Consider the following 22,371-nt stretch of genomic DNA (forward strand, 5'->3'; position numbering starts at 1 on the left):
CAGTCTTACTCAGTCGTCGCTTCTTAGTACACCTGTTCAATAACAATACAGACGACATGAACAGAAAAATAATAATATAAAATTATTTTTCATTTAAAATATATGCAATCATTTACGTATTGTTACGCACTTAGTGTACAAGCTAATGCAAAATAAACCAGTTTCCCGCCTTTCGTGAAAGTGACAGTTGTTGTTGATTGTGAAAACTGAGAAAACTTAACCGTTTTAGAAGCGTTCCCTGTTGTACTTTTTATATAAATTTACTATGGTGCTTAGGTGTAATTTGTGGACGATTGTATACATAGCTACATTATTCTCGCTATATTTTACATGTAAGTACCTACCTGTTGAGATAATATTTTTTAATATTTTTTCCAAGTCTTATAATTTACTAATTCTTGATTTCGTTTTTTATTATTGTTCATAAATAGTTTATAACGCAGTTTATAATAAAATAACAACTACTTATACAGTTTTTTTCTCGTACGTTTTATTTGACCAGTGATTTGGTTTCGTCGTAACCGTCATCATCAGACTGGTCAATGACGATGTCGGTTACGACGAAACCCGGTCAATGGTAAATTAAGCATTTGTGGGAAAAAACTATGTATTATACATAGTTGTTATTTTATTTGCGTATTTTAAATGTAGTTCCACCAAGAAATGTCAGTACAAAACTGAAATGTATTGTAATACAAAGCATTTTTTTAGATAAAACCCGTATGAAAAAAGGTGTCTTAATTTTTTTTTATTATAAATCATGGTAATTGTCAGTAGAAAACTTAAATGAAAACATACGTGAAAAGGTATTACAGTATGATTGAGTAGTTAAAATATTGTAAATTGATGATAGGAAGAGAGTCAAAAGAGGTAAGATAATTTTATGAATTGGAGGTAGTGGGAGATGGCTAAGAAAAATGTTTTTACAATAAGTAGGTACGTAAATATAATAGGTAATTAAATATAATTATACGGGTAGGGATTACAATGGAGTCACTGTAACAGGTGAGCATTATAATGGAATGTAGTGGCCCTATTAACGAACAACTGGTCAGAAAATGCAATCCTCGCCACTGTACATCACGCCTACTTTACTTACGTGAGGTCAGATTAAGTAATTTTATGTGTAACACTATAATAACAAAAGGATGTACCAACATAAAGTTTCTTTTTGGAAAAGCAGTGTTCAATTACGCTTGCAAACGTGAAAAAAAATGAATCTGGAGCTGAGACTGATTGACTACCTTGCTTTATTGCTTCAAATAATTATGAAATAATAAAAAAATGTAATACAAACTCGTATTAACGATTTTGTCCGCCTCCGTAGTGTAATGGTCAGCACGCTCGGCTACCGTACTGGAGGTCCCGGATTCGTTTCCCAGGGGGGGTCAAATAAATATAAGTGATTTTTTCACTCTTATATTTATTCAATATTACCCTGGACTGGTACCGGAAATGGAGGGCTAATCACCTTTTCTTCATGTGTTAACGATCAAGATAAAACTGCGTTTATATGATGCAGTGCCCTATGCACCATTAGGGTGCGGATAAGGGTTTGAATGAAATGAATGAATTAACGAAAAATAGATCGTTGATTTTTTTTCTGGGAATTCAATATACATATCGTAGTCGTACAGGAGAAAGTGACCAACTAACAAAACGTAAAATGTTTAGGAGGGCCATTTAAGTCAATTTTGTTTGGCAAGAAAATAAACATCAATGCAGTTAGTCATTTTTAACAAGTCAATATATTATACTTCCAAGTTTAAAATCTTTTGGGATTTTTTTCAGGGCAATATTAAGCTAGTAAGATAAATATTCAATAATCACGTATGACTTCGATATTATAGATACAAACCCAATAGAGATTAAAACCGACCCCAAATAAATACAATTAAAATACTAAATAACGTTTCAAATATTTTTCTAACCCTTATCCGCACCCAATGGTGCATAAGACTCTGCATTGCGTAGAAACAGTGTTATCTTGGTCGTTAAATACATTAAGGAAATGTGATCAGCGTTGCACTTCAGGTACCGGTCTAGGGTTACATTGAATAATTTAAATTCGGAAAAACACTTTTATTTATTTTGAGCCCCCTGAGAATCTAACCCAGGACCTCCAGCATGGTAGCTAAACGTGATGACCACTACACGAAGGAGGCATACCCATAAAATATACGTCTTACTAAAATGTATTTAAATAACCTAAGTCAACTAAGTTCCTCTCCAAGCACAAAAGCCATTCTGTTTTTGGGAAAAGTGAGGTAATTTTTTTATTTATTGACAATCAACTTAACGCCACATCCATCCTTCACAGTACCCTATACACAATTGGATGCAGATGTGGTTTTTCAAATGTTTTTTTAAAATATAATAAAAATATGTGACCATTATCCAACTAATATTTATAATGTTTTAATAAAAAAATCAATTTATAGAAATTTAAAAATTATAAACGCATTATTTTATGTATCTGGTTCTAGAGTATCGATAGTGTCTGAACAATTAGTATTATATGAACGTAATAAAACCATTGTAATATTATTATTTTTATTGGTTTTGCCGTAACAGTAACTTCACTTGTACGCTAGACCAACTAAAAAATAATGGGTTAATTTGTTTTATTTGGTTCAACATTATCGTCTTTAGTGTCATACTCGTACATACACACCATACGCGACTATCATTCTAATTGTGACTTTCTGGGTTATTGTAATGTTTGTTGGTCGAAAGAAGGACGAAAGCAAACTGAATGTACTCTCAAAATGGAATCTGTTTCAACGTTTGTGGGGCAAAACGTTGAATGATGAATGTTTAGGAGATAAAATACGGAAAAAATGCAAAAATAATGGAGTAAAAGGCATGATGATTGAAGGATGAAACAGATTTAAGAAGTGAATGCGAGTAGAGGAAAAGCCGAGAAGGTCGAAGAAGATATAGCACAATCAAGTATCAAATCCACGAATAGATAGTACATAAATCGGAACAGTTTGCCTACAGTTATGTGAATCGAAGTGAGTCTTCTGAGATAAAAGAGTTTAGTAATCTATCCTATTAGTTTTTTATTCACTTAATTAATTGATGAGGCTCTGAAATGCGATTAGAAATGTTGGCAAGATGTGTGATTGACAAAAAGAAATACTAATTATGAATAATACTACCAGGAATAAGAGACTGAAAATCCGAGAAATTCGCATAGCTTTAAGTCGTAATTGTAACTCTTTACTGATAATGATTATTAAATAAATTTAGAAATAATTTTTTAATATGCAACGGTTGTAATCACAAAAATATAAAGCTTTAAATTTTAAACAAGTCGGCATTTAAAATGTACGTAAAAATATACAATTTTTCATCTAAATCGCAAATCGAATTATGTGTAACAAATTCTCGACAAAAATCATGAGGTTTCGTACGAAACGTCGGAAAAAAGGGTAAGAAACGCTTTTTCAGCCTAGTTCAGCACACAACTGTGCAAAGGGCAATAATTAAAATCGAAGTAGTGTTATCTTTAATTACATGAAGGTAAGATGATTTACCCTGCGCTTCAGGCACAAGTCCAGGGTTATCATATTTATTTAAAACCCCCTAGAAATTTAAACCGGGACCTCCAACACGGTTGCTAAATGGGCTTCTTTTTTTTCTTCTTGTTGTTAATTTATTTTTAATCGGATGTTAGGTTGTCCAGCACAGCGCCCTCACAGAATTCGGGATGCCCTGCTTCTTGGAAACCAGAGTCTAACGGAAGGAGGAGATCATCCCAACTGTATTTGGAGGAGAGGAGCAGACAGGGATTTATGTCCGGATCCGGATGTGCACTTTTCCCTGTATAGTCCGGATGAACCAACAAAAAGACAAAAGGTACAAAATGAGGATGGAGAAGAATTATGATAAATTCAAAATTAAAAGGAATTTCGTTAAAAAAATAGTACATTCGAAAATGTCACATCTTATTTAAAATTATTTACAGATCACTTTAAGTAGAACTAAACTTATTATTTACGAGTATGAATTTTTAATTTAAGTTTCACTTAGTAAATATCACTATTTTTTTAAAATATTTGTGACACGTGTTTCGATGCATTCCGCATCATTTTCAAATAAAGCTTATTCAAAAATTTTGAGTTGGGTCCTTGGGACGTTGATACTTAAATATGGATAGATTGTACCTAACACTAAGTGACTGCTGAATAAATTAATGATTTTTTTATTTATGGTTAACACATTTCTTTTAACTCTAATATAACAGAATCTTTTTTAGACTTATATTAGGTTGATATTAGAATTATATGTACATTGGGATGTTTATTGCTGGAATTTTTTAAAATATAATGTTTATTAGACAATGACATACCCGGAATTAAGTTTTTAAGATCTTATTACTACAATATTACCATAACTAAAAATCGCATTTGCAGATGATTACCTTTTCGCAATAAATGCCTTTTACATTATGTGTATTTTTTACAAGTCTATTGCATTACATTTACGTTATACAAATTTCAAGAAACATACTAAAAAACCATACGATCTTTAAAGCAAACTTTTTGTTGTGTGTAAATAATGGACGAACATAGCATGTAATACTGGTTTACTTCGAAGCCAGAGAAAAGATTAGCAAATCGTAACATATGCATAAACTGGTTACAAATAAATCACACAATGTCGTCATTATTTAGTAACTCACAGACGCAAAAACATTTAAGTTTTTTTGGTTTACTAGATACGCCAAATTCTCACCTTTTTACCAATGAGTGAAAGTTTTAAACACATATTTCATTGAACAATATTGAACCAATGCTGGTATTATATTTGTGCAATACAAGTTAATCCAAATGGCAAATTATGGTAAACGAATGGACACAACGCGTTGCTTTCTCAGGACTTTCTCTGGTCAAGGAAATAATTAACATACTAAAGTCGACAAGATTTTGGGTCACGCTAAATATTATTTAAATTAAATCAGCGATATTCGCTTAAAGTTTGAATATCATCCTCACAAATCACAGTAATCAGATTTCACTTTCAATATTTAACTTTATCCTGAATCTAAATATAATTCATATCGCTCACTCCCTTCATCAACGTCAAATATCAAAAACCGTAAATTTTCAGTTGTGCATGTTTTCGGAATGCCCAGATAATATACTATATCTCAGCAAAAGCGGCATATTTTAAACTTAATATTTACCCGCTACAAGTGGCAGAAAGTGTTGTTTTTGCATTTTCAAGAAAATGTATTGTGTAAGTAAATATTTAAAAATACTAAATATTTTTCAAATGGAGAAAAAACAGTCAGGTTTTACCTAAAAAGATCTGTTGCACAGTAAAAAGTTTAATAAGTGGCTTGACATTTATTTTTAATACATTTTATTTTATTTTTAAACTTTTAAAACGATCTCATGAAAAATCAAGTTTTTTTGATATATGACGGTGTTGAAAGGTGTGAGCGATATGTGCGACCATATTACGTAAACTTGCAATAGGTAGAAAAAAATTTAATAGCTTTATATTTTATTGAAAATAGTCATTTTTTAAATCTTTTATTTTTTGGTATTGTATATCTCTAACCAGTTTGAATGGCTTGTCGTCTTCGGGAATGGTTAGTACAATACCTATCCATCTCTTAAGAAGATACGGGATTTATAGAAACTGGTTAGATATATAGCTTAAGATAAAAGTAGTAAGAAAGAAAGTATGCGTTTTATTTTATTAAACATTATAAAAATATTCAGAAAGTATTCGGAAAGCAAGGTAGTGAAAAAAAGAATATTTATAAAATAACCGTAATGAAAACCTGTTTAGTTCCAGAATTCGTTAATAATTAAAATTAAAATTAAACAAAGTTATAACTCTAAAAAAAATAATGAGGGATTTCTTTTACGAGCCAAGGGTCTTTAAAAAAATCCAGAACTCAAATCGTCCAGAATTCAAAATAAACATTTCGTTAAGGGGATACAACGTAGTGATGTTATTTTTTTTTGTAAAATATGTATTATTTATCGATTGTTTACCGAAAACTGGGATTAAAATGAAAAAAAATTATGTTTTTATATAAATATTTATTTATAACCGTTTTTTTCATTAATGGATCCTTCCGTAACATAATACAAAATAAAGTAATGACAGTGAAACACTAGTAATTTATAAATTAAGTGGTGGAAACGATTATCAGACACAGTTGAGGGCTGAAATTTATTATTTTTCTTCAGGTGGTGTTGGAGTCGTCAGACTGGTTGCGTGGTACCAGCTGGGATCCTAGCCTGGAGACAATTCTTATCATCCACGGTTATGCTGGAGCCGATGACACACTTCCTATCATAGTACTGAGGGATGGTAAGTGTTCATTATTTGATACGTGCGGACATACTTTGTTAAAAAATAAACGAAAGTCCTTCGCCGGTGAAATATGAAGTATGTATAAGGTTTAATGGTATATATTGGTTTAATGTATGTTCCCTGCATGTACATACGTTCATATCGCTCACTCCTTTCAACAATGTCATTTATCAAAAAACTTGATTTTTCTGGAGATCGTTTTTAAAGTTTAAAAATATAGTAAAATGTATTAAAAATAAATATTAAGCCATTTATTGAACTTTTGACTGTGCAACAGATCTTTTTAGGTAAAAACTGAGTGTTTTTTTTATCTCCATTTGAAAAATATTTAGTAAATTTAAAAAAATAATTCAAAAATAACTTTTCTTCAAAATGCAAAAACAACACTTTCTGCCATGTAGCGGGTAAATATTAAGTTTAAAATATGCCGCTTTTGCTGGGATATTGTACATTTTCTGGGCATTCCAAAAAAAACATGCACAACTGAAAATTTACTATTTTAGATATATGACGCTGTTGAAAGGTGTGAGCGATATATGATACTTATGGGCACAAGTTAAAAGGCACAAGTTCCGCAAACTTTTTCTCTTCAAGGCACACCTGCCAAATCAATAAATTTTGAAGGTACTCTAAAGAAAAAAAAAAACAAAGTTCACTTAATATTGATTTATTATCAAAATTAATTAAATGCAAAAACATAAATAACATATTATGATTTTATGCGAAATGTGAGCCTGCTTAACTGCGTACAGGCGATCAAAATTTTGAGCAATTGTTGATAAGGCTGTTTTATCCTCACAAAACTAGAATTTTTTCCGCGGCACACACTTTGCGGAACACTGATCTTCACAACTAAATTCTAACCCTGGTTTGACCTCACTCAATATACATATTTAGGTAATGCATATAATATGTTATAGATATATGTAATAAATGCATTTAGGTAATAATATGATGCGTAATGTGCGTGCACATGTATGTATGTGGCTAGCAATTGCAAGTAGTTGAATAACCATATTGAACACGAAAACCGATTTTTTTATACTCTCGTAAATGAACACTTTACCGAAGTATTTACTCGTTTACCTTAAGTCCTATATTAAGGTAAAACTTGTATAATATACGACTCAAGTCTCACTAATTTTGTCGATATTATATCACGACGGAAATTATTTTATTCCTTATATTTGACGTGGTGAAACCACGTTTCTCCTCTAGCCTGGCAAAAATAATCAATTGTCAATCCATTTAATTAATTAGTCTTAGGTAAATTTTTTTTCTGTGCGTGCAAATATTTTTTATGGCTCCGACCTTTTATAATTTACCTGTCGTAAAACTAAAATGTATTTAAAAGGTTTGAATCATAAAAACTGTCGCCAACCCGCTGGCCTTAGTAAACCAGGATAATAGATGTTTGCCGGTGGTCTATACTAAGAGCATTTATTATTATATAGCGCAAATAAAATTATTGCTAATTGATGTCTAGACGTTGAAAATTTTGGGGGTGGATACAAGCGCACCGTCAGCCAATGAAAAATGGTTTCGAGGGCGTGATCTTCAAGGAGAGAAACCGAATATAACGGGAAGAAATCAGTGGGATCGCTCTCTTGGAAGCCAACAATTGGAAGGATCAGTTGGAAGGGATCCATCGGATCAGAGAAGACCGACCAGTCGGACTGGTCGGAATAGTCAGTTGGGAGCAATCAGTCGGGAGAAACGAGTTGGAAGGAGCATTCGGGAAATCAGTGGGATCAAGGAGTTGGAAGGAGCAGTCGGGAGAGATCAGGGGGATCGAGCAGTCGGGAGAAATCAGTTAGAAGGAGCATACCTACACCAGGTTTTAAGACTTAAGTGAGGAGAAGAGCGGGAGCTCTACGCAGGGAGAGAGAAGATAGAAAAAAAAGGAGTTACTCATCCGGAGTATCAAAAGCAGACCCACGCCGGGTCATAAGCCTCAAATTAAGAGCCGAAGCTCTACTAGGAGAAGAAGAAGATAAGAAGCAAGAATCATCGCACGGCGGCCCGTCATAAGAAGAACCTCATCCCAGCATCCAACAGCGCAGCTTTTTAACAAAGAATCACAGCCACCCCAGCATCACGGCGCATCTTTTTCACCAAAGGTTAGAATAAGTTTAATTTAAGATAGGATTAATTAATTTTAAGCTAATTTAAGATAGCAATTTAAGATTAGTTTAAGTTAAAGTCGCTTTCGTATAATTTTTATATTTTTAATTAAATCAATTTAAGTATATTTTTTGTGCAGAATTTTCTTTCATCTCCCTACCCTTCCTTCAATATTCCCAAGGTATATCAGCTTGATAAGGTGGGCGACGTCATATTTTTCCTAATTTATTGTCTAATAACTTAAATAGTAACAGTTTCTTAACTAGGAAAAATAAATAATCTGCTTAGTTGAATATTTTTTTTACAAACAGTTACTTATTGTAACAAATTCTGAACTGTGTAGAGAAAATATTACTGAGCAAAAATTTAATTATAGGTAAATTTAAATCAAAATGGACGCCATTTAATAAAACAACACCAGAATTTGTAATAATGATGATTTGTGATTAAGAAATTCCGTAATATTTCCTGCTTTTTATTATTTTATGACCCAATCAATTATTTGTTTGGTTTAAACATTTAATCTCATTTTTAATTAAAGTTTAACTTAGTAAATACAACTGTTTCTTAAAATTTGTTGTGTTGAAAATAATGCGGAATGCACCGAAACGCGTTTCACAATAGATTTTAAGAAACAGTGGTATTTACTAAGTAAAACTTTGAACGCGTTAAGCAAAAAATAAAAGTTGATTTGTAAAATGCAAATTTTCCATAAAAAATTAAGTAGGTATTCTATAAAATTCCTTTTATTTCTTTTTATTTGTTTATTTGTTTTTTTATTTGTTCCATGGCCTTTACAAGCTATGGACTACAGTTGATTTACGCGTCCAAAGGGTTAAATTAAAAAAAGATAAATTTTATCATAAAGTAACTGCCGAATGAAATAAATTATTAATCTGTTATTTTACCAACTACATAGAAAATAATACTATGAATCTCTAAAGTTTTCCACACACGGAAAAGTAATTTAAAAACTTAAGATTTTTCCCACGTTTTCATGAACCCTGTCTTACTGTGCGACATATCTGGGCGAATGGCAACCCTAATGTAAAAATATAATATCTACTTTGGTGTTGTTTGAACACGCAACGCCAAATGATGAAGAAACCAAAGAATCCAAGAGTTAAGACTGGAGTTTTAACGAGGTTATCGCCGATACGTTGCATAATGGACATCATGCTTGTCGCTAGTACTTTGAAGTTAGAGCCTAGGAAGGTTTAATTACATCGTCACGCTTAACGCTACATGATGCGTGCTAAGATATAACGCAAAACGTGTAAATGGCGCCCAAAGGTCTAGATACACATGCTCATTAGGGCCCAGTATACTTTGAATCGCAACTTAATTTTCTATAAGCCAAGGTAACAATTTACGTAAGTGATTTTTTTCTTAAAACACCGTTTTTGTATTGAAAATAAGTTTTTCTTCGAAATAATTTTATGGTTTTGAAAAGAAAACAGTTATTGAAAGGCAAGGAGTTAAAAATTGCATGTACAATTTTTTTTCGATATGAGTATATTCTAAAAAACAAAAAATCCAATGTGTATTCCAACAAAAAAAAACTCAGACGTGAAGTGTCGACCGGCTCTCAGCGCAGCCGGATGCTTAATTAATTATATTATTACGAATAAGGACTTAAGACAAGCATGCTCTTTAGCTGTATGCTTTTGCTTGAAAATTTATTTCGAATATTTTTTTTACTACAAACACGGCGTTTTAAGGAAAAAAAATAATTACGTCAAAAGTTACCTGGGTTCAAAGAAAATTGAGTTACGATTTAATGTATGGGCCTTAAGCATGCTAAATTAGGGGCATGTGTACAGTATGTTCACAGTTATTTTACCTCAAGTTTTTAAATATAGTTTTTATTTATTTGGCAGTATAAATAATAATAAATCAATAAATAAATAAAAAATAACTAGAGGTAAAATAACTGTGAACAGACTCTATATGTACCTTAAGGTTCCTAGCAACTTGGTCACGTGGTGAAGTCATAAAAATAAGCGTATTTTCTACTCGTTATGTTTGTCACAAATCCTGTCGACGAAGTCAGCCAATGACTTAAAAATAATGGTCGCTGGAAAATGTCACGATCATAAAACAGTAATTTGTTCTTGCGAATTTTTTTATCCGTTTGTTCCGAAATTTTTGACGTTAGTGGAGAGGAGGTATTTAAAAAAAATGTAAATTCAGCTATTTTTGAATGTATGATGGGAAGGTTAATATCATTGCAAATCCTATCATCGATATCAAGCGAAAATAAAGGTTATCAAGAGATTTTACTGTCATAAAAATAACGTAACGCTACACACTGTATGGATTCATTATTAAATTTAACACGTGCAGCACGAAATGAAAATAATAAAAACAGGCGTCTAGTTTTTCCGATCCGGTTCTGTTTCTATTCTGATTGTTAAGTCTGGCCCTGCTGGCGCAGTGTCCATAAATGGGTCAATGTCACTAATGTAACATAAATACGTCTGGAATCGAACGAGAATCCAATACGCATCCAAATTTTGACCATCTTGTTTTCTTTCTTATTTAACCGTTTCCTTTCGGTGATATGTATTTACTACAACTCGACTTTAAAGAAAAAATAATTATCTCGTAAAATATAAGAACTTAATTTTTCAAACAGCGATTATGAATATGTTATATTAATTGAATGGATACATTTTAATGAAGTGATTCTTTAGTTATATCATATAAATCAGTTATATTATATACTAGTCATATTTGTTTATTTGTGAGGTATGTTCTCTTCTTCTAACGTTTATAGTAGCAAAAGGTACATAGGGCACTGCATCATATTGACACAGTATTTAATTGGTTGTTAATTACTGGAAGGCAAGATGATCAGTCTTGCGCTTCAGGTGCCAGTCCATGGTGATATTCGATAAATATTATAGTGAAAAAATCACTTTCTTTATTTTGACCTTCCTGGGAATCTAACTCGGTACCTCCAGCGTGGTAACCACTCCACTACGGAGGGAGACTGTATGATGGTGTGTATAGGGCATTAATAGTAAATTCCATGCTCGACATGGAATTATATATTTTCATATTACTTTTAAGCTTCTGAAAGCTTCTCATTTCAACGCAAAGTCAGATTGATCCCCATTTTATATTTCATAATTTTATTATATTTTCTGTCAACGGGAAGTAATCAATGTTCAAAATGACACTGATGATGCGATACAATGCCTTCTGCCCCATTTCGTTCAGATGAGAATTATAAATTTCAAATGTACTATTGCGTTCCAGCTTATCTACGAACTGCCAAGTACAATGTATTGATGGTGGACTGGGGTGCATTGTGCCAGCCTCCGTGCTACGTGGCAGCCGTTCACAACCTGCGCAGCGTGGCCCGCTGCACCGCTGCCATGCTGGGGAGACTGCTGGTCCAGGGGTTGCCCATGGAGACCATGTCTTGTGTTGGCCACTCGCTCGGCGCCCACATCTGCGGGATCATGGCTAACTACCTGCCATTCAGGATCACCAGAATCATAGGTGTGTATTCGACGTTATTTGTCAGCATAAAGTATGATTATTAGTAGTATTTACCAAGTTAATGTCTTACTAACTAACTAACCATCACACCGCTTCCCTTTAGGGTAGGAAGAGAAAATAGAACGCTACACCAATCTATCTTGGCACATAATCTTCACTTCGATATTCATACATATTCTCATACATACATGCAGATTGTTTCGACTCTTGATCTGACCACTCAAGGCCGAGATAAGCATTATCGATAAAATTAAGTAAGATGTGTCATGATGGTTTGAGGAAGTGAATCGAACGAGTGAAGAAATGATAATTTAACAAATTTATAAGGCGAATGTGGTTAGGATAGAAGCAAAGTCAAATATTAAAATATTTTAAGCAAAACGCAAGACGGATACCTCGTCTTCATGAGATATGCTAAAAGATCAAATTGAATACTGGCTATTTTTAAATACTGTGGCATATCTGAAAAAAGCACTTGAAATTGTAATACGTATTTGTGTAATTGTTTACTAACCTTTTTCTGGCCATCATTCCCTCTAGGATTGGACCCGGCTCGTCCTCTGATCCGTAATAACCCCGCCCTACATTTGGATGCTGGAGACGCTCAACACGTTCAGGTGCTCCATACGAACGCAGGCCACTACGGCGAAGGAGGACGAATGGGACACATGGATGTGTGCATCAACGGTGGACGGTCACAACCATACTGCAGCAATACTCCTAGTAAGATGCTTCGTTTCAATCTAATCTTATTATGTTCCACTCAAAAATCTAAGCACCTTGAATACAGAACTGATCACCTTGCCTTCGTAACATAATGATCAAGTTGTGTCAACACTGTGGCTTAGTCATCGATGCTATACTCCTTTTCCACTTCATAAATGTTGAATTTTGGCGAGAAAATTTGTCAGTGCAGGAAATTGTTACCTACAAGTCAAAACAAGACTGTCCGAACACCGCTCAGGTTATTCAATAAAAACAAATGGGTCAATATTTGACTCGGGCAAACCAATACTAACGAGTCGGAATATGACTTACCCGAGCAGTGCTCGGGTAAGTAAATTGCAATACAAACTCCTTGTCTTGAGTCACGCTAGGGCTAGACAGGGAACTGATTACTTACCTTTTTCCTCCTCCATTATCTTTCACAGCAGTAATGTATTTTTGCTCCCTTTAAGGGCCTTCTTTTCCATCACATCTTAATTATTCAAATATATTTTAATGCTAGATCAGAGAATCTACACCTAAATTGATTGATATAACTAATGAAAAGTTTTAAATTGAGTTAATCTGTTTACCGTGCCCTATGCACTATTATTGGGTCAGTATAGTGTTTACCCGTCATGGATAAAGATTTTGTTGTGGGTTAGATTTTCAATTGTACTAATATTAATCCAAGCATTTTTTTAAACGATTTTACTTTATAACTTCAAATTTCAGATGAGCCTCTCTGTAGCCATATTTGGTCCATTTGCTATCAGGCAGAGAGTCTGTTTACTCCACAATTAGCAGAGCCCTGCGCTAGAAGGTGCCCGATGGGGGCCCTACCTCAAGCGGCCTTACCAGGTCCCCCCCTTGCTATTGGACAAGCAGCACCTCACCTGTAAGGAAAAACGCTTTTTTTATAGTTATTATGCCTATTTTTAATTCAATCCCTGCGTTTCAAATCAGTTCGGCTGTCCAAACTTATAACACAGTAATGGAATTTTTTTGTAGTAACTTTTATTTGCATTTTTGGACTAAGTAGAATCTGAGTTTTGAGATTTAAATGATGCAATATAATAATTACATCTCTAATTCATGTGTCATTCAGCCAAAATAGATGCTTTTTACTGTGCTTCTCAAACATAAGGGCTCAAGTTGGAATCGAAATATACAGCACAAAGGAAATGCAAATATTTTATCTTATTACAGTGGACCCTGAGATCAACATAGTATGTAATTGAATTATGTAACTGCAGACAATACATTTATCTTTAACATATTAACCTCTCCGTACGTACCGCCCCAACCGAGGGACTATAAAATATCAGATCATATACAGTGCGGTCCCACATTTGGGGCATAGCTATTATTTCTCAAAAATATACAGATTATTCGGGATCTGGACTACCAACGCCATCTATTGATGATACAAAACATTTGATTTTTTATTAGATGGTTATTGCATTTATTATTTACCTTGCTTATTATGTACAAGGTTATACAACACAATCATTTCGGCTAGTTATATGTTTTACCGACGGAATAAACAATGTTTTAAAATGTCATTAATATCTTATTAATCGAGAGGTTAATACAATCCGCAAAGATGAATAAGATACATTTTATTTATATACTTACATATTGACCAAAAATCTTTATAATATCAATACTCGGTCTAGGCAATCTTGAGTAGAGCGTTGTCACAAATTGTGTGTCAAATGTATGTTGGGCATTATCAAAGGTATTAGAGACTGTGTACCAACCATGGGTAAAGAGTTAATGCAGTTAAGGCAATCGCTTGAAAATGACATTTTATAAGCTATAAATGTAAAACATTTAAATTATGACTGGCCAACATTTTCAGTACCCGGGCCAGATTTTAGAAAGGTGATTTCATACTGGGCCGCAAAACAAAACTTATATTATTATTTAAAGCAAACAAGAGACAGTATATATATATATATATATATATATATATATATATATATATATATATATATATATATATATATATATATATATATATATTAGGTACTTTTTAAATTTATTTGCATGTTTGCCTCGTAATGCCAATTAATGTTATACTTTTTCAAGATAGACACAGAATCATTGCATATCAGGGATGTTGGCTTTGTTTTAAATTCCACGAAAAAACAGTTTATAGTCCATCTGTCTTAAAAACTTCTCAATTCTTCTGTCACTCTTCTCTTCTTTAGTTCAATGTCTTTACTACTTGACGCCATTATGGGTCTTGAAATTGTCAGGATAGTGAAATAATCCCATATATGGGATATGATACGAACTAGGCACGATGGAATGTTCTTTTCATAGTTTTGTGCACACTTATATTAATTTTTTTTAATTTCTATATTGCTCCATTTTGTTTGTTACAGAGCTTTTGGAACATTTTGCCTTCACAAAGACACTCCACCGTTCTGTCCATCGGATGAGAATAGCGACATCGGAGATGACAGGTGTTGTCTTACGGCCTCAGTTCACGCAGGATCAATCAAGAACAGGACGCATAATCTTAGTCCACCACATCCCAACAGAATTCCACGACTTAGGAAAAGGAGGCCTTTCGGAAAGCACTAAATATATGGCAAAAGAGAAATATGTAATAAGATAATGCTCTCTTTAAATCTTTGCTTTCAAAGATGTTGTACAGGCCAATTTACAGTTTCTCTTTTTTGGTGATATTTAAAATATATCGCACACCTAGATCAAAACTGTATTAACTCAAAAATTAAGATTTTTTTTAGATAATCACTTATTCAGATTCTACAAACGAAGACGCATATTTCAATTTATCCGATTTGTCAATATCTTAAATATTCCTAAAAATAGAGCACTATATGTTTCTTTTGGTGAATAAAAGAGTTTGATTCTCTCTGCCTACCTCTTCGGGGAAGGGGCATGATGGTTAGTTAGTTAGTATGAAATGTTTTAATGTAAATATTCTTTATTATGCATTGTCCATTCATAAAAGAAAACAGGACTTCTATTACATAAGGCGACATCACTATACATTTTTCGTTTCCTGAAAAAACAGTTTTTTTGTTCTAGGGCTGCGATATTATGTAGTAATGAAAAATTACAATACATACCTTTCTAACATTTGCGACAGCCTGAGATAAGTTAGTATAGGTGCTGTTCAATAACACATAGTGAACTATTTAAACAGTGGGCACTCTGCCAGCTGATTCTCATTAATACATCCTAGAATTACATGTTTAATTTTAAATCTGTTTTTCTTATCCGCGTCCAATGGTGCAGAGAACATCTCAATAGATTGACATAGTGTTCTTTTAATGCTTGGTGATCTATCCGACACAATAATCCTACACATCCATTGATTCATGCAGACGAGAGAGGAAGAAGACTGATAAAACAAAATGTAGTAGTTTTTTTATGATTATATATTTAAACACATTATGATACAATATACAGGTACAACATAAAATAATTGGATATACTCTAAATATTTTAATGAAATAAAAAGATGGTATTATTCGTGAAAATTAGTTTTTATTTCAACCCTTTTCCAGTGAAACATTGTAAATGCCACCTAGGTAAAGAATGTACTCGTTTTTCAAGTGATTTTACTGGCATTTAAATTTTATAGAAATGGGTTGATTAAAAAAAGTTTTAATAAAACATTGGAACAATAATGTAGGTGCAGTTTAAAAATATTTTATTTTATACAATTTTGTTTCATTTTAGGTGTTTTAGGTAAAAGTTCTCACCGAAAACCCAATCCTTGCCAACTCAAATTGCAAAACACCAAAATACAAAATGAGATTAATATGTACGATTTTTTCACTTTTACATTGCAGTCTAATTTGTTATCACAGAAGCAGCTTGATAATTCAAAACATAAGTGACCAATATTTTAAAAATATTTGAAACTGACATATTTATTTAAAAAATCATTTTTTTTCAAAGTGATGATTTGATGGTGACTATGTTTCCTGAATGATTTGTATTTTTTGGCAGTGAATGGAATTGGGAATTCAATAAATTGAAAACATAACTAATAAAAAGTTTTTTGGATTAAAATTTTGTTCAGTATATACATGTACATGTATATACATGTATTCAGTATATGCATATATTTAGAGAAGTAAAAAATCATACATATTGTGAAACAAAAAATAGAACAATTTAATTTTAGTCAGAAATTAATAAATCAAATTAATAGAACACAATTGTGTAAAGTATTTAGAGATTGCCCGTCTAGTATTTTTTCTTATAATTAATATATACAAATTAAAACTACACAATTTCTCTGAAACAATATTTTTGGTTATTGTTTACTCGGACCGCTGGTGAGAAGGGAAATGAGGGCCGCCTTTTCTTTCTCTTTCTTTCTGACAACATCGAGAGAACGATTCTTCCATGAACTTTTACGCAGCTTGATCGGTCTGCTACCAACATAACGACCTGAAAAAATTTTATCTCATAAAAGTACTCAAATATATTTCATAATGCATCTTTGATGTACAAAATAGATTTTTAGTTTAAGAGTGGAAATTAAACAAATCAGAACTACAACCTTTATTAACAATGGCAACATCAAATTATGTCTTGATCATTACATTGAAATGCTGTTTGCCCATAATAGGACTATTTTACGAGAGCAATTTATTTTGAAACAATTGTTAATTGTTAATTCAAGATTTCACAGATTAATACATATTTTTTTAAACTTGCATATAATAAGAAAACCAATTCCATGAATTATTTACTATCAATATTTATATTTTTTATATGCTTAACTGCAAATAAAGCAATGGGTAAAAATGCTGAGCATTACACGCCCAACACTTTTTTAATGGAGAAAATGATTATGTATCTCAGAAAAAAAGTAACTGCCTACTCCGGGACTCCAGGTCCCTGTTTCCAGAGTAAGAAGTTTATTTTTTTGGGGACTTAATTATATCATAATATTACAATGATTTCATCTATTAGAGTTTTTGTATATATTTTTTCTACTGTATTTTGACATATTGAAAGGTAAATTATAAATAAGAGAGAGAAACAAAACAGTGTATTAACCGGTTAACCGGTTAACTGCCAAGAGCGTCTTAAGACGCATAATTTTCTGTGAACGGAGCGCCGCTCATACAAAAATTACGTCTTAAGACGCGCCGTTTTAAATGGGCTTTTAGTAAAGAAAATCAATTATTTCAAATGTACAAATATATTGAACGCATAGTGTCATCTATTGAGAATATCTTTGCATACTTAGAATTGAAACATAATTTTTTTTTACCACTTTAAATGTAAATTAAAGAGAGCTTTGTCGTCGGAACAACTAATGGCGCTCAGGGTTGTCCAATAATCCCCGAGTTGCCATCACTGCCGAATCTGATGACAGTGATTTTAGTGTCGATTCTGGTGATTTTTTATTTTTTATTCCTTAAAATCAAAGTGTGTGTATGTGTGTATACTTTTAATACTAAACTAACATAAACAATTACTTTTGACATGTAATTTAGTTTTCATATTTTCTATGACAAATTCTGTAACAACCCTGCACCATGAACAATCAATTTTATGATTATGGATAAATGACTGAACGACTGGCGCGCTCTTCATTTATTTGGCAAGTTTTATAAATAAACATTAATACACTTTTAAAAACAATATGTGTAGGTTTTATTTTTGTCGTAAAATTCGTGGCGTGCTGGGTACCGCCATACATGTACCTTCCGGCAGTTAACCGATTAATAAATTTATAAAAAAAAAACAAAAGTAATCATCTTTTTTATTGCCATTTTCAAAATTTGAGGAAGATTTATTAATTTTTTTGCAAATGTTACAAAATAAAGGTAATTGCATAAAATAGAGGCAATTAGATTTGTTATCTTATATTCTCTTCAAATATTTACAAAATGCAAGCAGTCTGGAAAAATGAGCAGAGGAAGACTACTCGAAAGCGGTCAGGTTAGGAGTCGAAACAATCGGCGGTATGTATGAGGAGATGCATGAACGTGGAAGAGGCGAAGAATGTTTGCAAAGACAGAGTGGTGAGGCGTTCTATTCTCTCTGCCTACCCTGGCGGGGAAGCGGCGAGATGGTTTGTTAGTTAGTTAAATAAGTGACTTATTGCTCGAGAGTAGAGTATCAATATAAACCCTTTACGGTCCCCAAAAAAATATAAAAATCCAGGTCCTCTGCTCCACATTCTGTTGTAATAAATACAAGTGAAGAAAATGTGAACTTGCATTTTAAGTTAATATGTGAACTTGCATTTTAAGTTAATATAATGATGTAATGAATAACGTTCGGCATGGGATCCATCACCAAGCCTATATAAGTGATGACGAGGCGAGATACTTTCTCTCTCTCATCCCAAGCCACCGGAGCGACCTGACCTACCTTCAGCTGCCCATTTACCGCATATAAAATTTGTACATTAAATAATTTGTGTGAATATAAACTAAGTACTAAAATCCGTAAATCTTAGTTATTTGTAAGCATAATCTTTGTGAAAATAAATCGCTCACTCCTTTCAAGAACGTCATAAATCAAAAATTGTCAATTTTCAGTTGTGCATGTTTTCGGAATGCCCAGAAAATGTACTATATCCCAGCAAAAGAGGCATATTTTAACTAAATATTTACCCGTTACAGGGCAGAAAGTGTTGTTTTTGCATTTTAAAGAAAAGGTATTATTTAATTATTTTTTAAACTTACTAAATATTTTTTATATGGAGAAAAAACCTTCAGGTTTTACCTAAAAAGATCTGTTGCACAGTAAAAAGTTCAAAAAGTGGCTTGGTATTTATTTTTAATACATTGTATTATATTTTTAAACTTTAAAAACGTTCTTCTGAAAAATCAAGTTTTATGATTTATGACGTTCTTGAAAGGTGTGAGCGAAATGTGAATCATTCAAGTAAGTTTAAGTATTTATTTTTTCATCCATTAATAAAAATGCAACTTCTGAGGAGATAATGGAGACGTGGATGGACATAATCAGTGCAAAACGCACACTTCCCCACATCGGGTAATTACTTCTCCATACCTCCTTTAGGAATGCAACGAGGAACTATAAAAAACATAATCTGAAACGTTATTTCTATAAATGAATTTAAAAAAATCAGCTCACCATTCATTTCCTTCATGGCCTTAATGAAGTCTGCGGGTTCCTTAAAACTAATGAATCCGAATCCTTTGCTTTTATTTGTTCTTTTATCCCTGACCACCTTGGCTTTTGAGAAAGAACTATATTTGCTAAAGGTCCTTATCTGGAAGGAGAAAAAATCGCTATGATAAGATATCTTTGACACATCAAATGGATAAAGTTTTAAGGTAGAGACTGACCGGAGCATTTCGTCGTAACATAATGTCGTAACAGAGCATCACCGAGTATCCGAAACTATGGATGAAGCGCTCGGCTCGCTGTACTGACTGCCTGAATGCTCGCATCGTAACGTGTTACGTTACGACAAAATGCTCCGGTCAGTCTCCACCGTTAGATATGCAGGAATGTATAATAGAGTGTAAGGAAAATTCAACACTGTATTCCTAGAAATACAGTGAGACCTCCATTTGATATTTGTGAGGATCTAAGAAAAAACTGCTCAATATATTGAATGGGGAAAAAATCATTTCATTATTTTATAGTATAAAGGAGTAGCGTAAGTAGTAAGCCATTATTTGGTGAATGAAGCAGCATAAGAAAAAATTCTTGATAAAAAAAAAAAATTGCCAAAAAAAAACAGGTTTACTGGTACAGAAAGTGTACTTTTTGTAGAAAAAAATAATAAGTATAAATAGCGTTACATCAGATAATTACATTTTTTAAAAATTATAATCGTTTGAAAATGAATGAGAATAAAAAAATATTGCATCATGTTTGATTTAAATTTCACTAACATTACCAAACTAAATAGAAGTGGAATTTTAAAATGACTATCTTTTTTTTAGAACACTATCAAAGGTAAAATCCAGAATTAATAGGGGGTTGAATTAGTTCTTGCCGTTTTCCTGTCCCCCGCTGCCTCGAACACCCACGTGGCACTTTCAACAGCCTCAAACCGCCTCAAAATTAAGGCTATGGGCCTTGTTCATCGGCAGGGAAACTGGGTCCTGTATGCTCTGAAGGAGAGAGATATGGAAAGACGACTTTGCATGTGTGATTCACTCTTGCAACGGCATCACAGAAAAGGTTTTTTGCATCGCGTCATCACCAGCGATGAGAAGTGGATCTTCTTCGACAACCCCAAACGCTGCAAAGACATCTGCCAGCCAGGTCAGCCACTCCCTGCTGAAGCCAGCATTGCAAAACGCAACATTCACAGCTCAAAAATGATGCTTTGCATTTGGTGGGATCAGCAGGGAGTAATTTTTTTCGAGCTTCTCAAAGCAGGCCAAACAGTCACAGCAGAGGTTTACAAGCAGCAATTGATCAAACTGAAAACAGCGATTGAAGAAAAACGTCCAGAATACGCAGCCAGGCACGAGTCGATTCTCATTCTGCATGACAACGCGCGCCAGCATGTTGCCAAAGTGGTAAAAGAACAGATAAACTCCTTCGGCTGGGAGGTTCTGTCACACCCGCCCTACTCCCCTAACGTTGCACCATCCGATTATCATCTGTTTCGGTCCATGCAGCATGGATTATCGGGAGAAATTTTCAAAAGTTATCGAGAAGTCGAGTTATGGGTTGAAAATTGGATTGCCTCAAAAGACAAGGTTTTCTTTTATATGGGGAATACGACTTCTTCCTGAAAGATGGGCCAAAGTAGTCGAGAAAGAAGGGCAATACTTTGAATAAATTCTTACTTTTAAAAAAAAATATATTTTCAATTCCAAATACTACAAAAAACGGCGAGAATTAATTCAACCCCCTAATATGTACTAACTTAGACAATGTATGTATAAAACATTATTTAGACCCTGTAAGAAGAAAAGACTGAACAATATTTTAGAAAAAATAGTTTACTTACGAGTAATTCATCAGTTACATCATTTCCTAGATCTCCACAAAAGAGACGGAAATCTTCTTCACCCCATTCCAACAAAGAAGTGTCCTCCCACACTTGGCCCCCGGCTGTCCTAATTATCTAAAGAGTAAAAGAATAAAATCGGTAAAATAGCTGAAGAAATCATTCGGTGTCCATACTTGATCTTGTGCATAGATTCCCAAACTTATTTGAGTGGATGCCCATTTTTCAATGTCAATATTTTTTATTGCCTAATTTTTGAATTGCCCTAGGGGGTAAAGGGGGGAGAGAGGTAGTACCTTTGTTTCGGGATGACTGGACACTGGGCCTCATCTTCCCTAGGGTGAAAAGAGATATCAAGCTCTCTTGTCACCAAGACCGTCATGCGTGGTGAAGAGCCACATCCTACACGAGGTGCCCCTGTTTACGCTGAACATGATGGATCTAGACTAGGAAGTCGATAAACATCCCTGGTGGAGGGCAGCAGTACCCACCAGTATTGGCTGGAGGCTGAAGATGAATGACATCGGCAAGGCTCTCGACCAGATTACTACAGGCATGGTCAGGAGGACTTTAATGGCTTTAGTACTGCGATACGGAAGGCAACGGGAAACCACTGTATTATTCTCCCAAGAAAGTATTATGGAAATGTCATCACAATATGCAACAGGTATGTCACGCAATCCGACTGACGCTCGGCGCCACCGCGGGTCCGGGCTGCGGGGTGTGAAATT

The 22,371-nt window shown here is 33.5% G+C and overlaps 2 protein-coding genes across 2 annotated transcripts in view; one reads left to right on the forward strand and one right to left on the reverse strand.

Annotated features, from left to right (window-relative positions):
• On the forward strand, nt 1–16,202 carry LOC148305939 (phospholipase A1 1-like). The gene is made up of 7 exons (XM_088265844.1): nt 1–332; nt 3,683–3,864; nt 6,216–6,339; nt 11,731–11,976; nt 12,517–12,699; nt 13,417–13,579; nt 15,075–16,202. Exons 1-7 carry the CDS (start codon nt 266–268, stop codon nt 15,274–15,276), a joined length of 1,167 nt encoding a protein of 388 aa, XP_088121970.1. The 5' UTR covers nt 1–265; the 3' UTR covers nt 15,277–16,202.
• The window catches only part of LOC148305940 (RNA-binding protein 42), a 12,754-nt gene continuing 6,452 nt past the window's right edge, over nt 16,070–22,371 (reverse strand). The window contains exons 4-6 of the mRNA XM_088265845.1: nt 21,641–21,757; nt 19,798–19,936; nt 16,070–17,124 (exon numbers count right to left, since the gene is read on the reverse strand). Of these exons, the coding sequence (XP_088121971.1) occupies nt 16,988–17,124; nt 19,798–19,936; nt 21,641–21,757 (393 nt within the window). The 3' untranslated portion in view covers nt 16,070–16,987. The remainder of the gene's footprint in view (nt 17,125–19,797; nt 19,937–21,640; nt 21,758–22,371) is intronic.

This window comes from Brachycentrus maculatus, unplaced genomic scaffold, assembly GCF_059751285.1.
Source record: "Brachycentrus maculatus isolate JH-2025_06_01 unplaced genomic scaffold, ASM5975128v1 h1tg000258l, whole genome shotgun sequence".
NCBI lineage: Eukaryota > Metazoa > Arthropoda > Insecta > Trichoptera > Brachycentridae > Brachycentrus > Brachycentrus maculatus.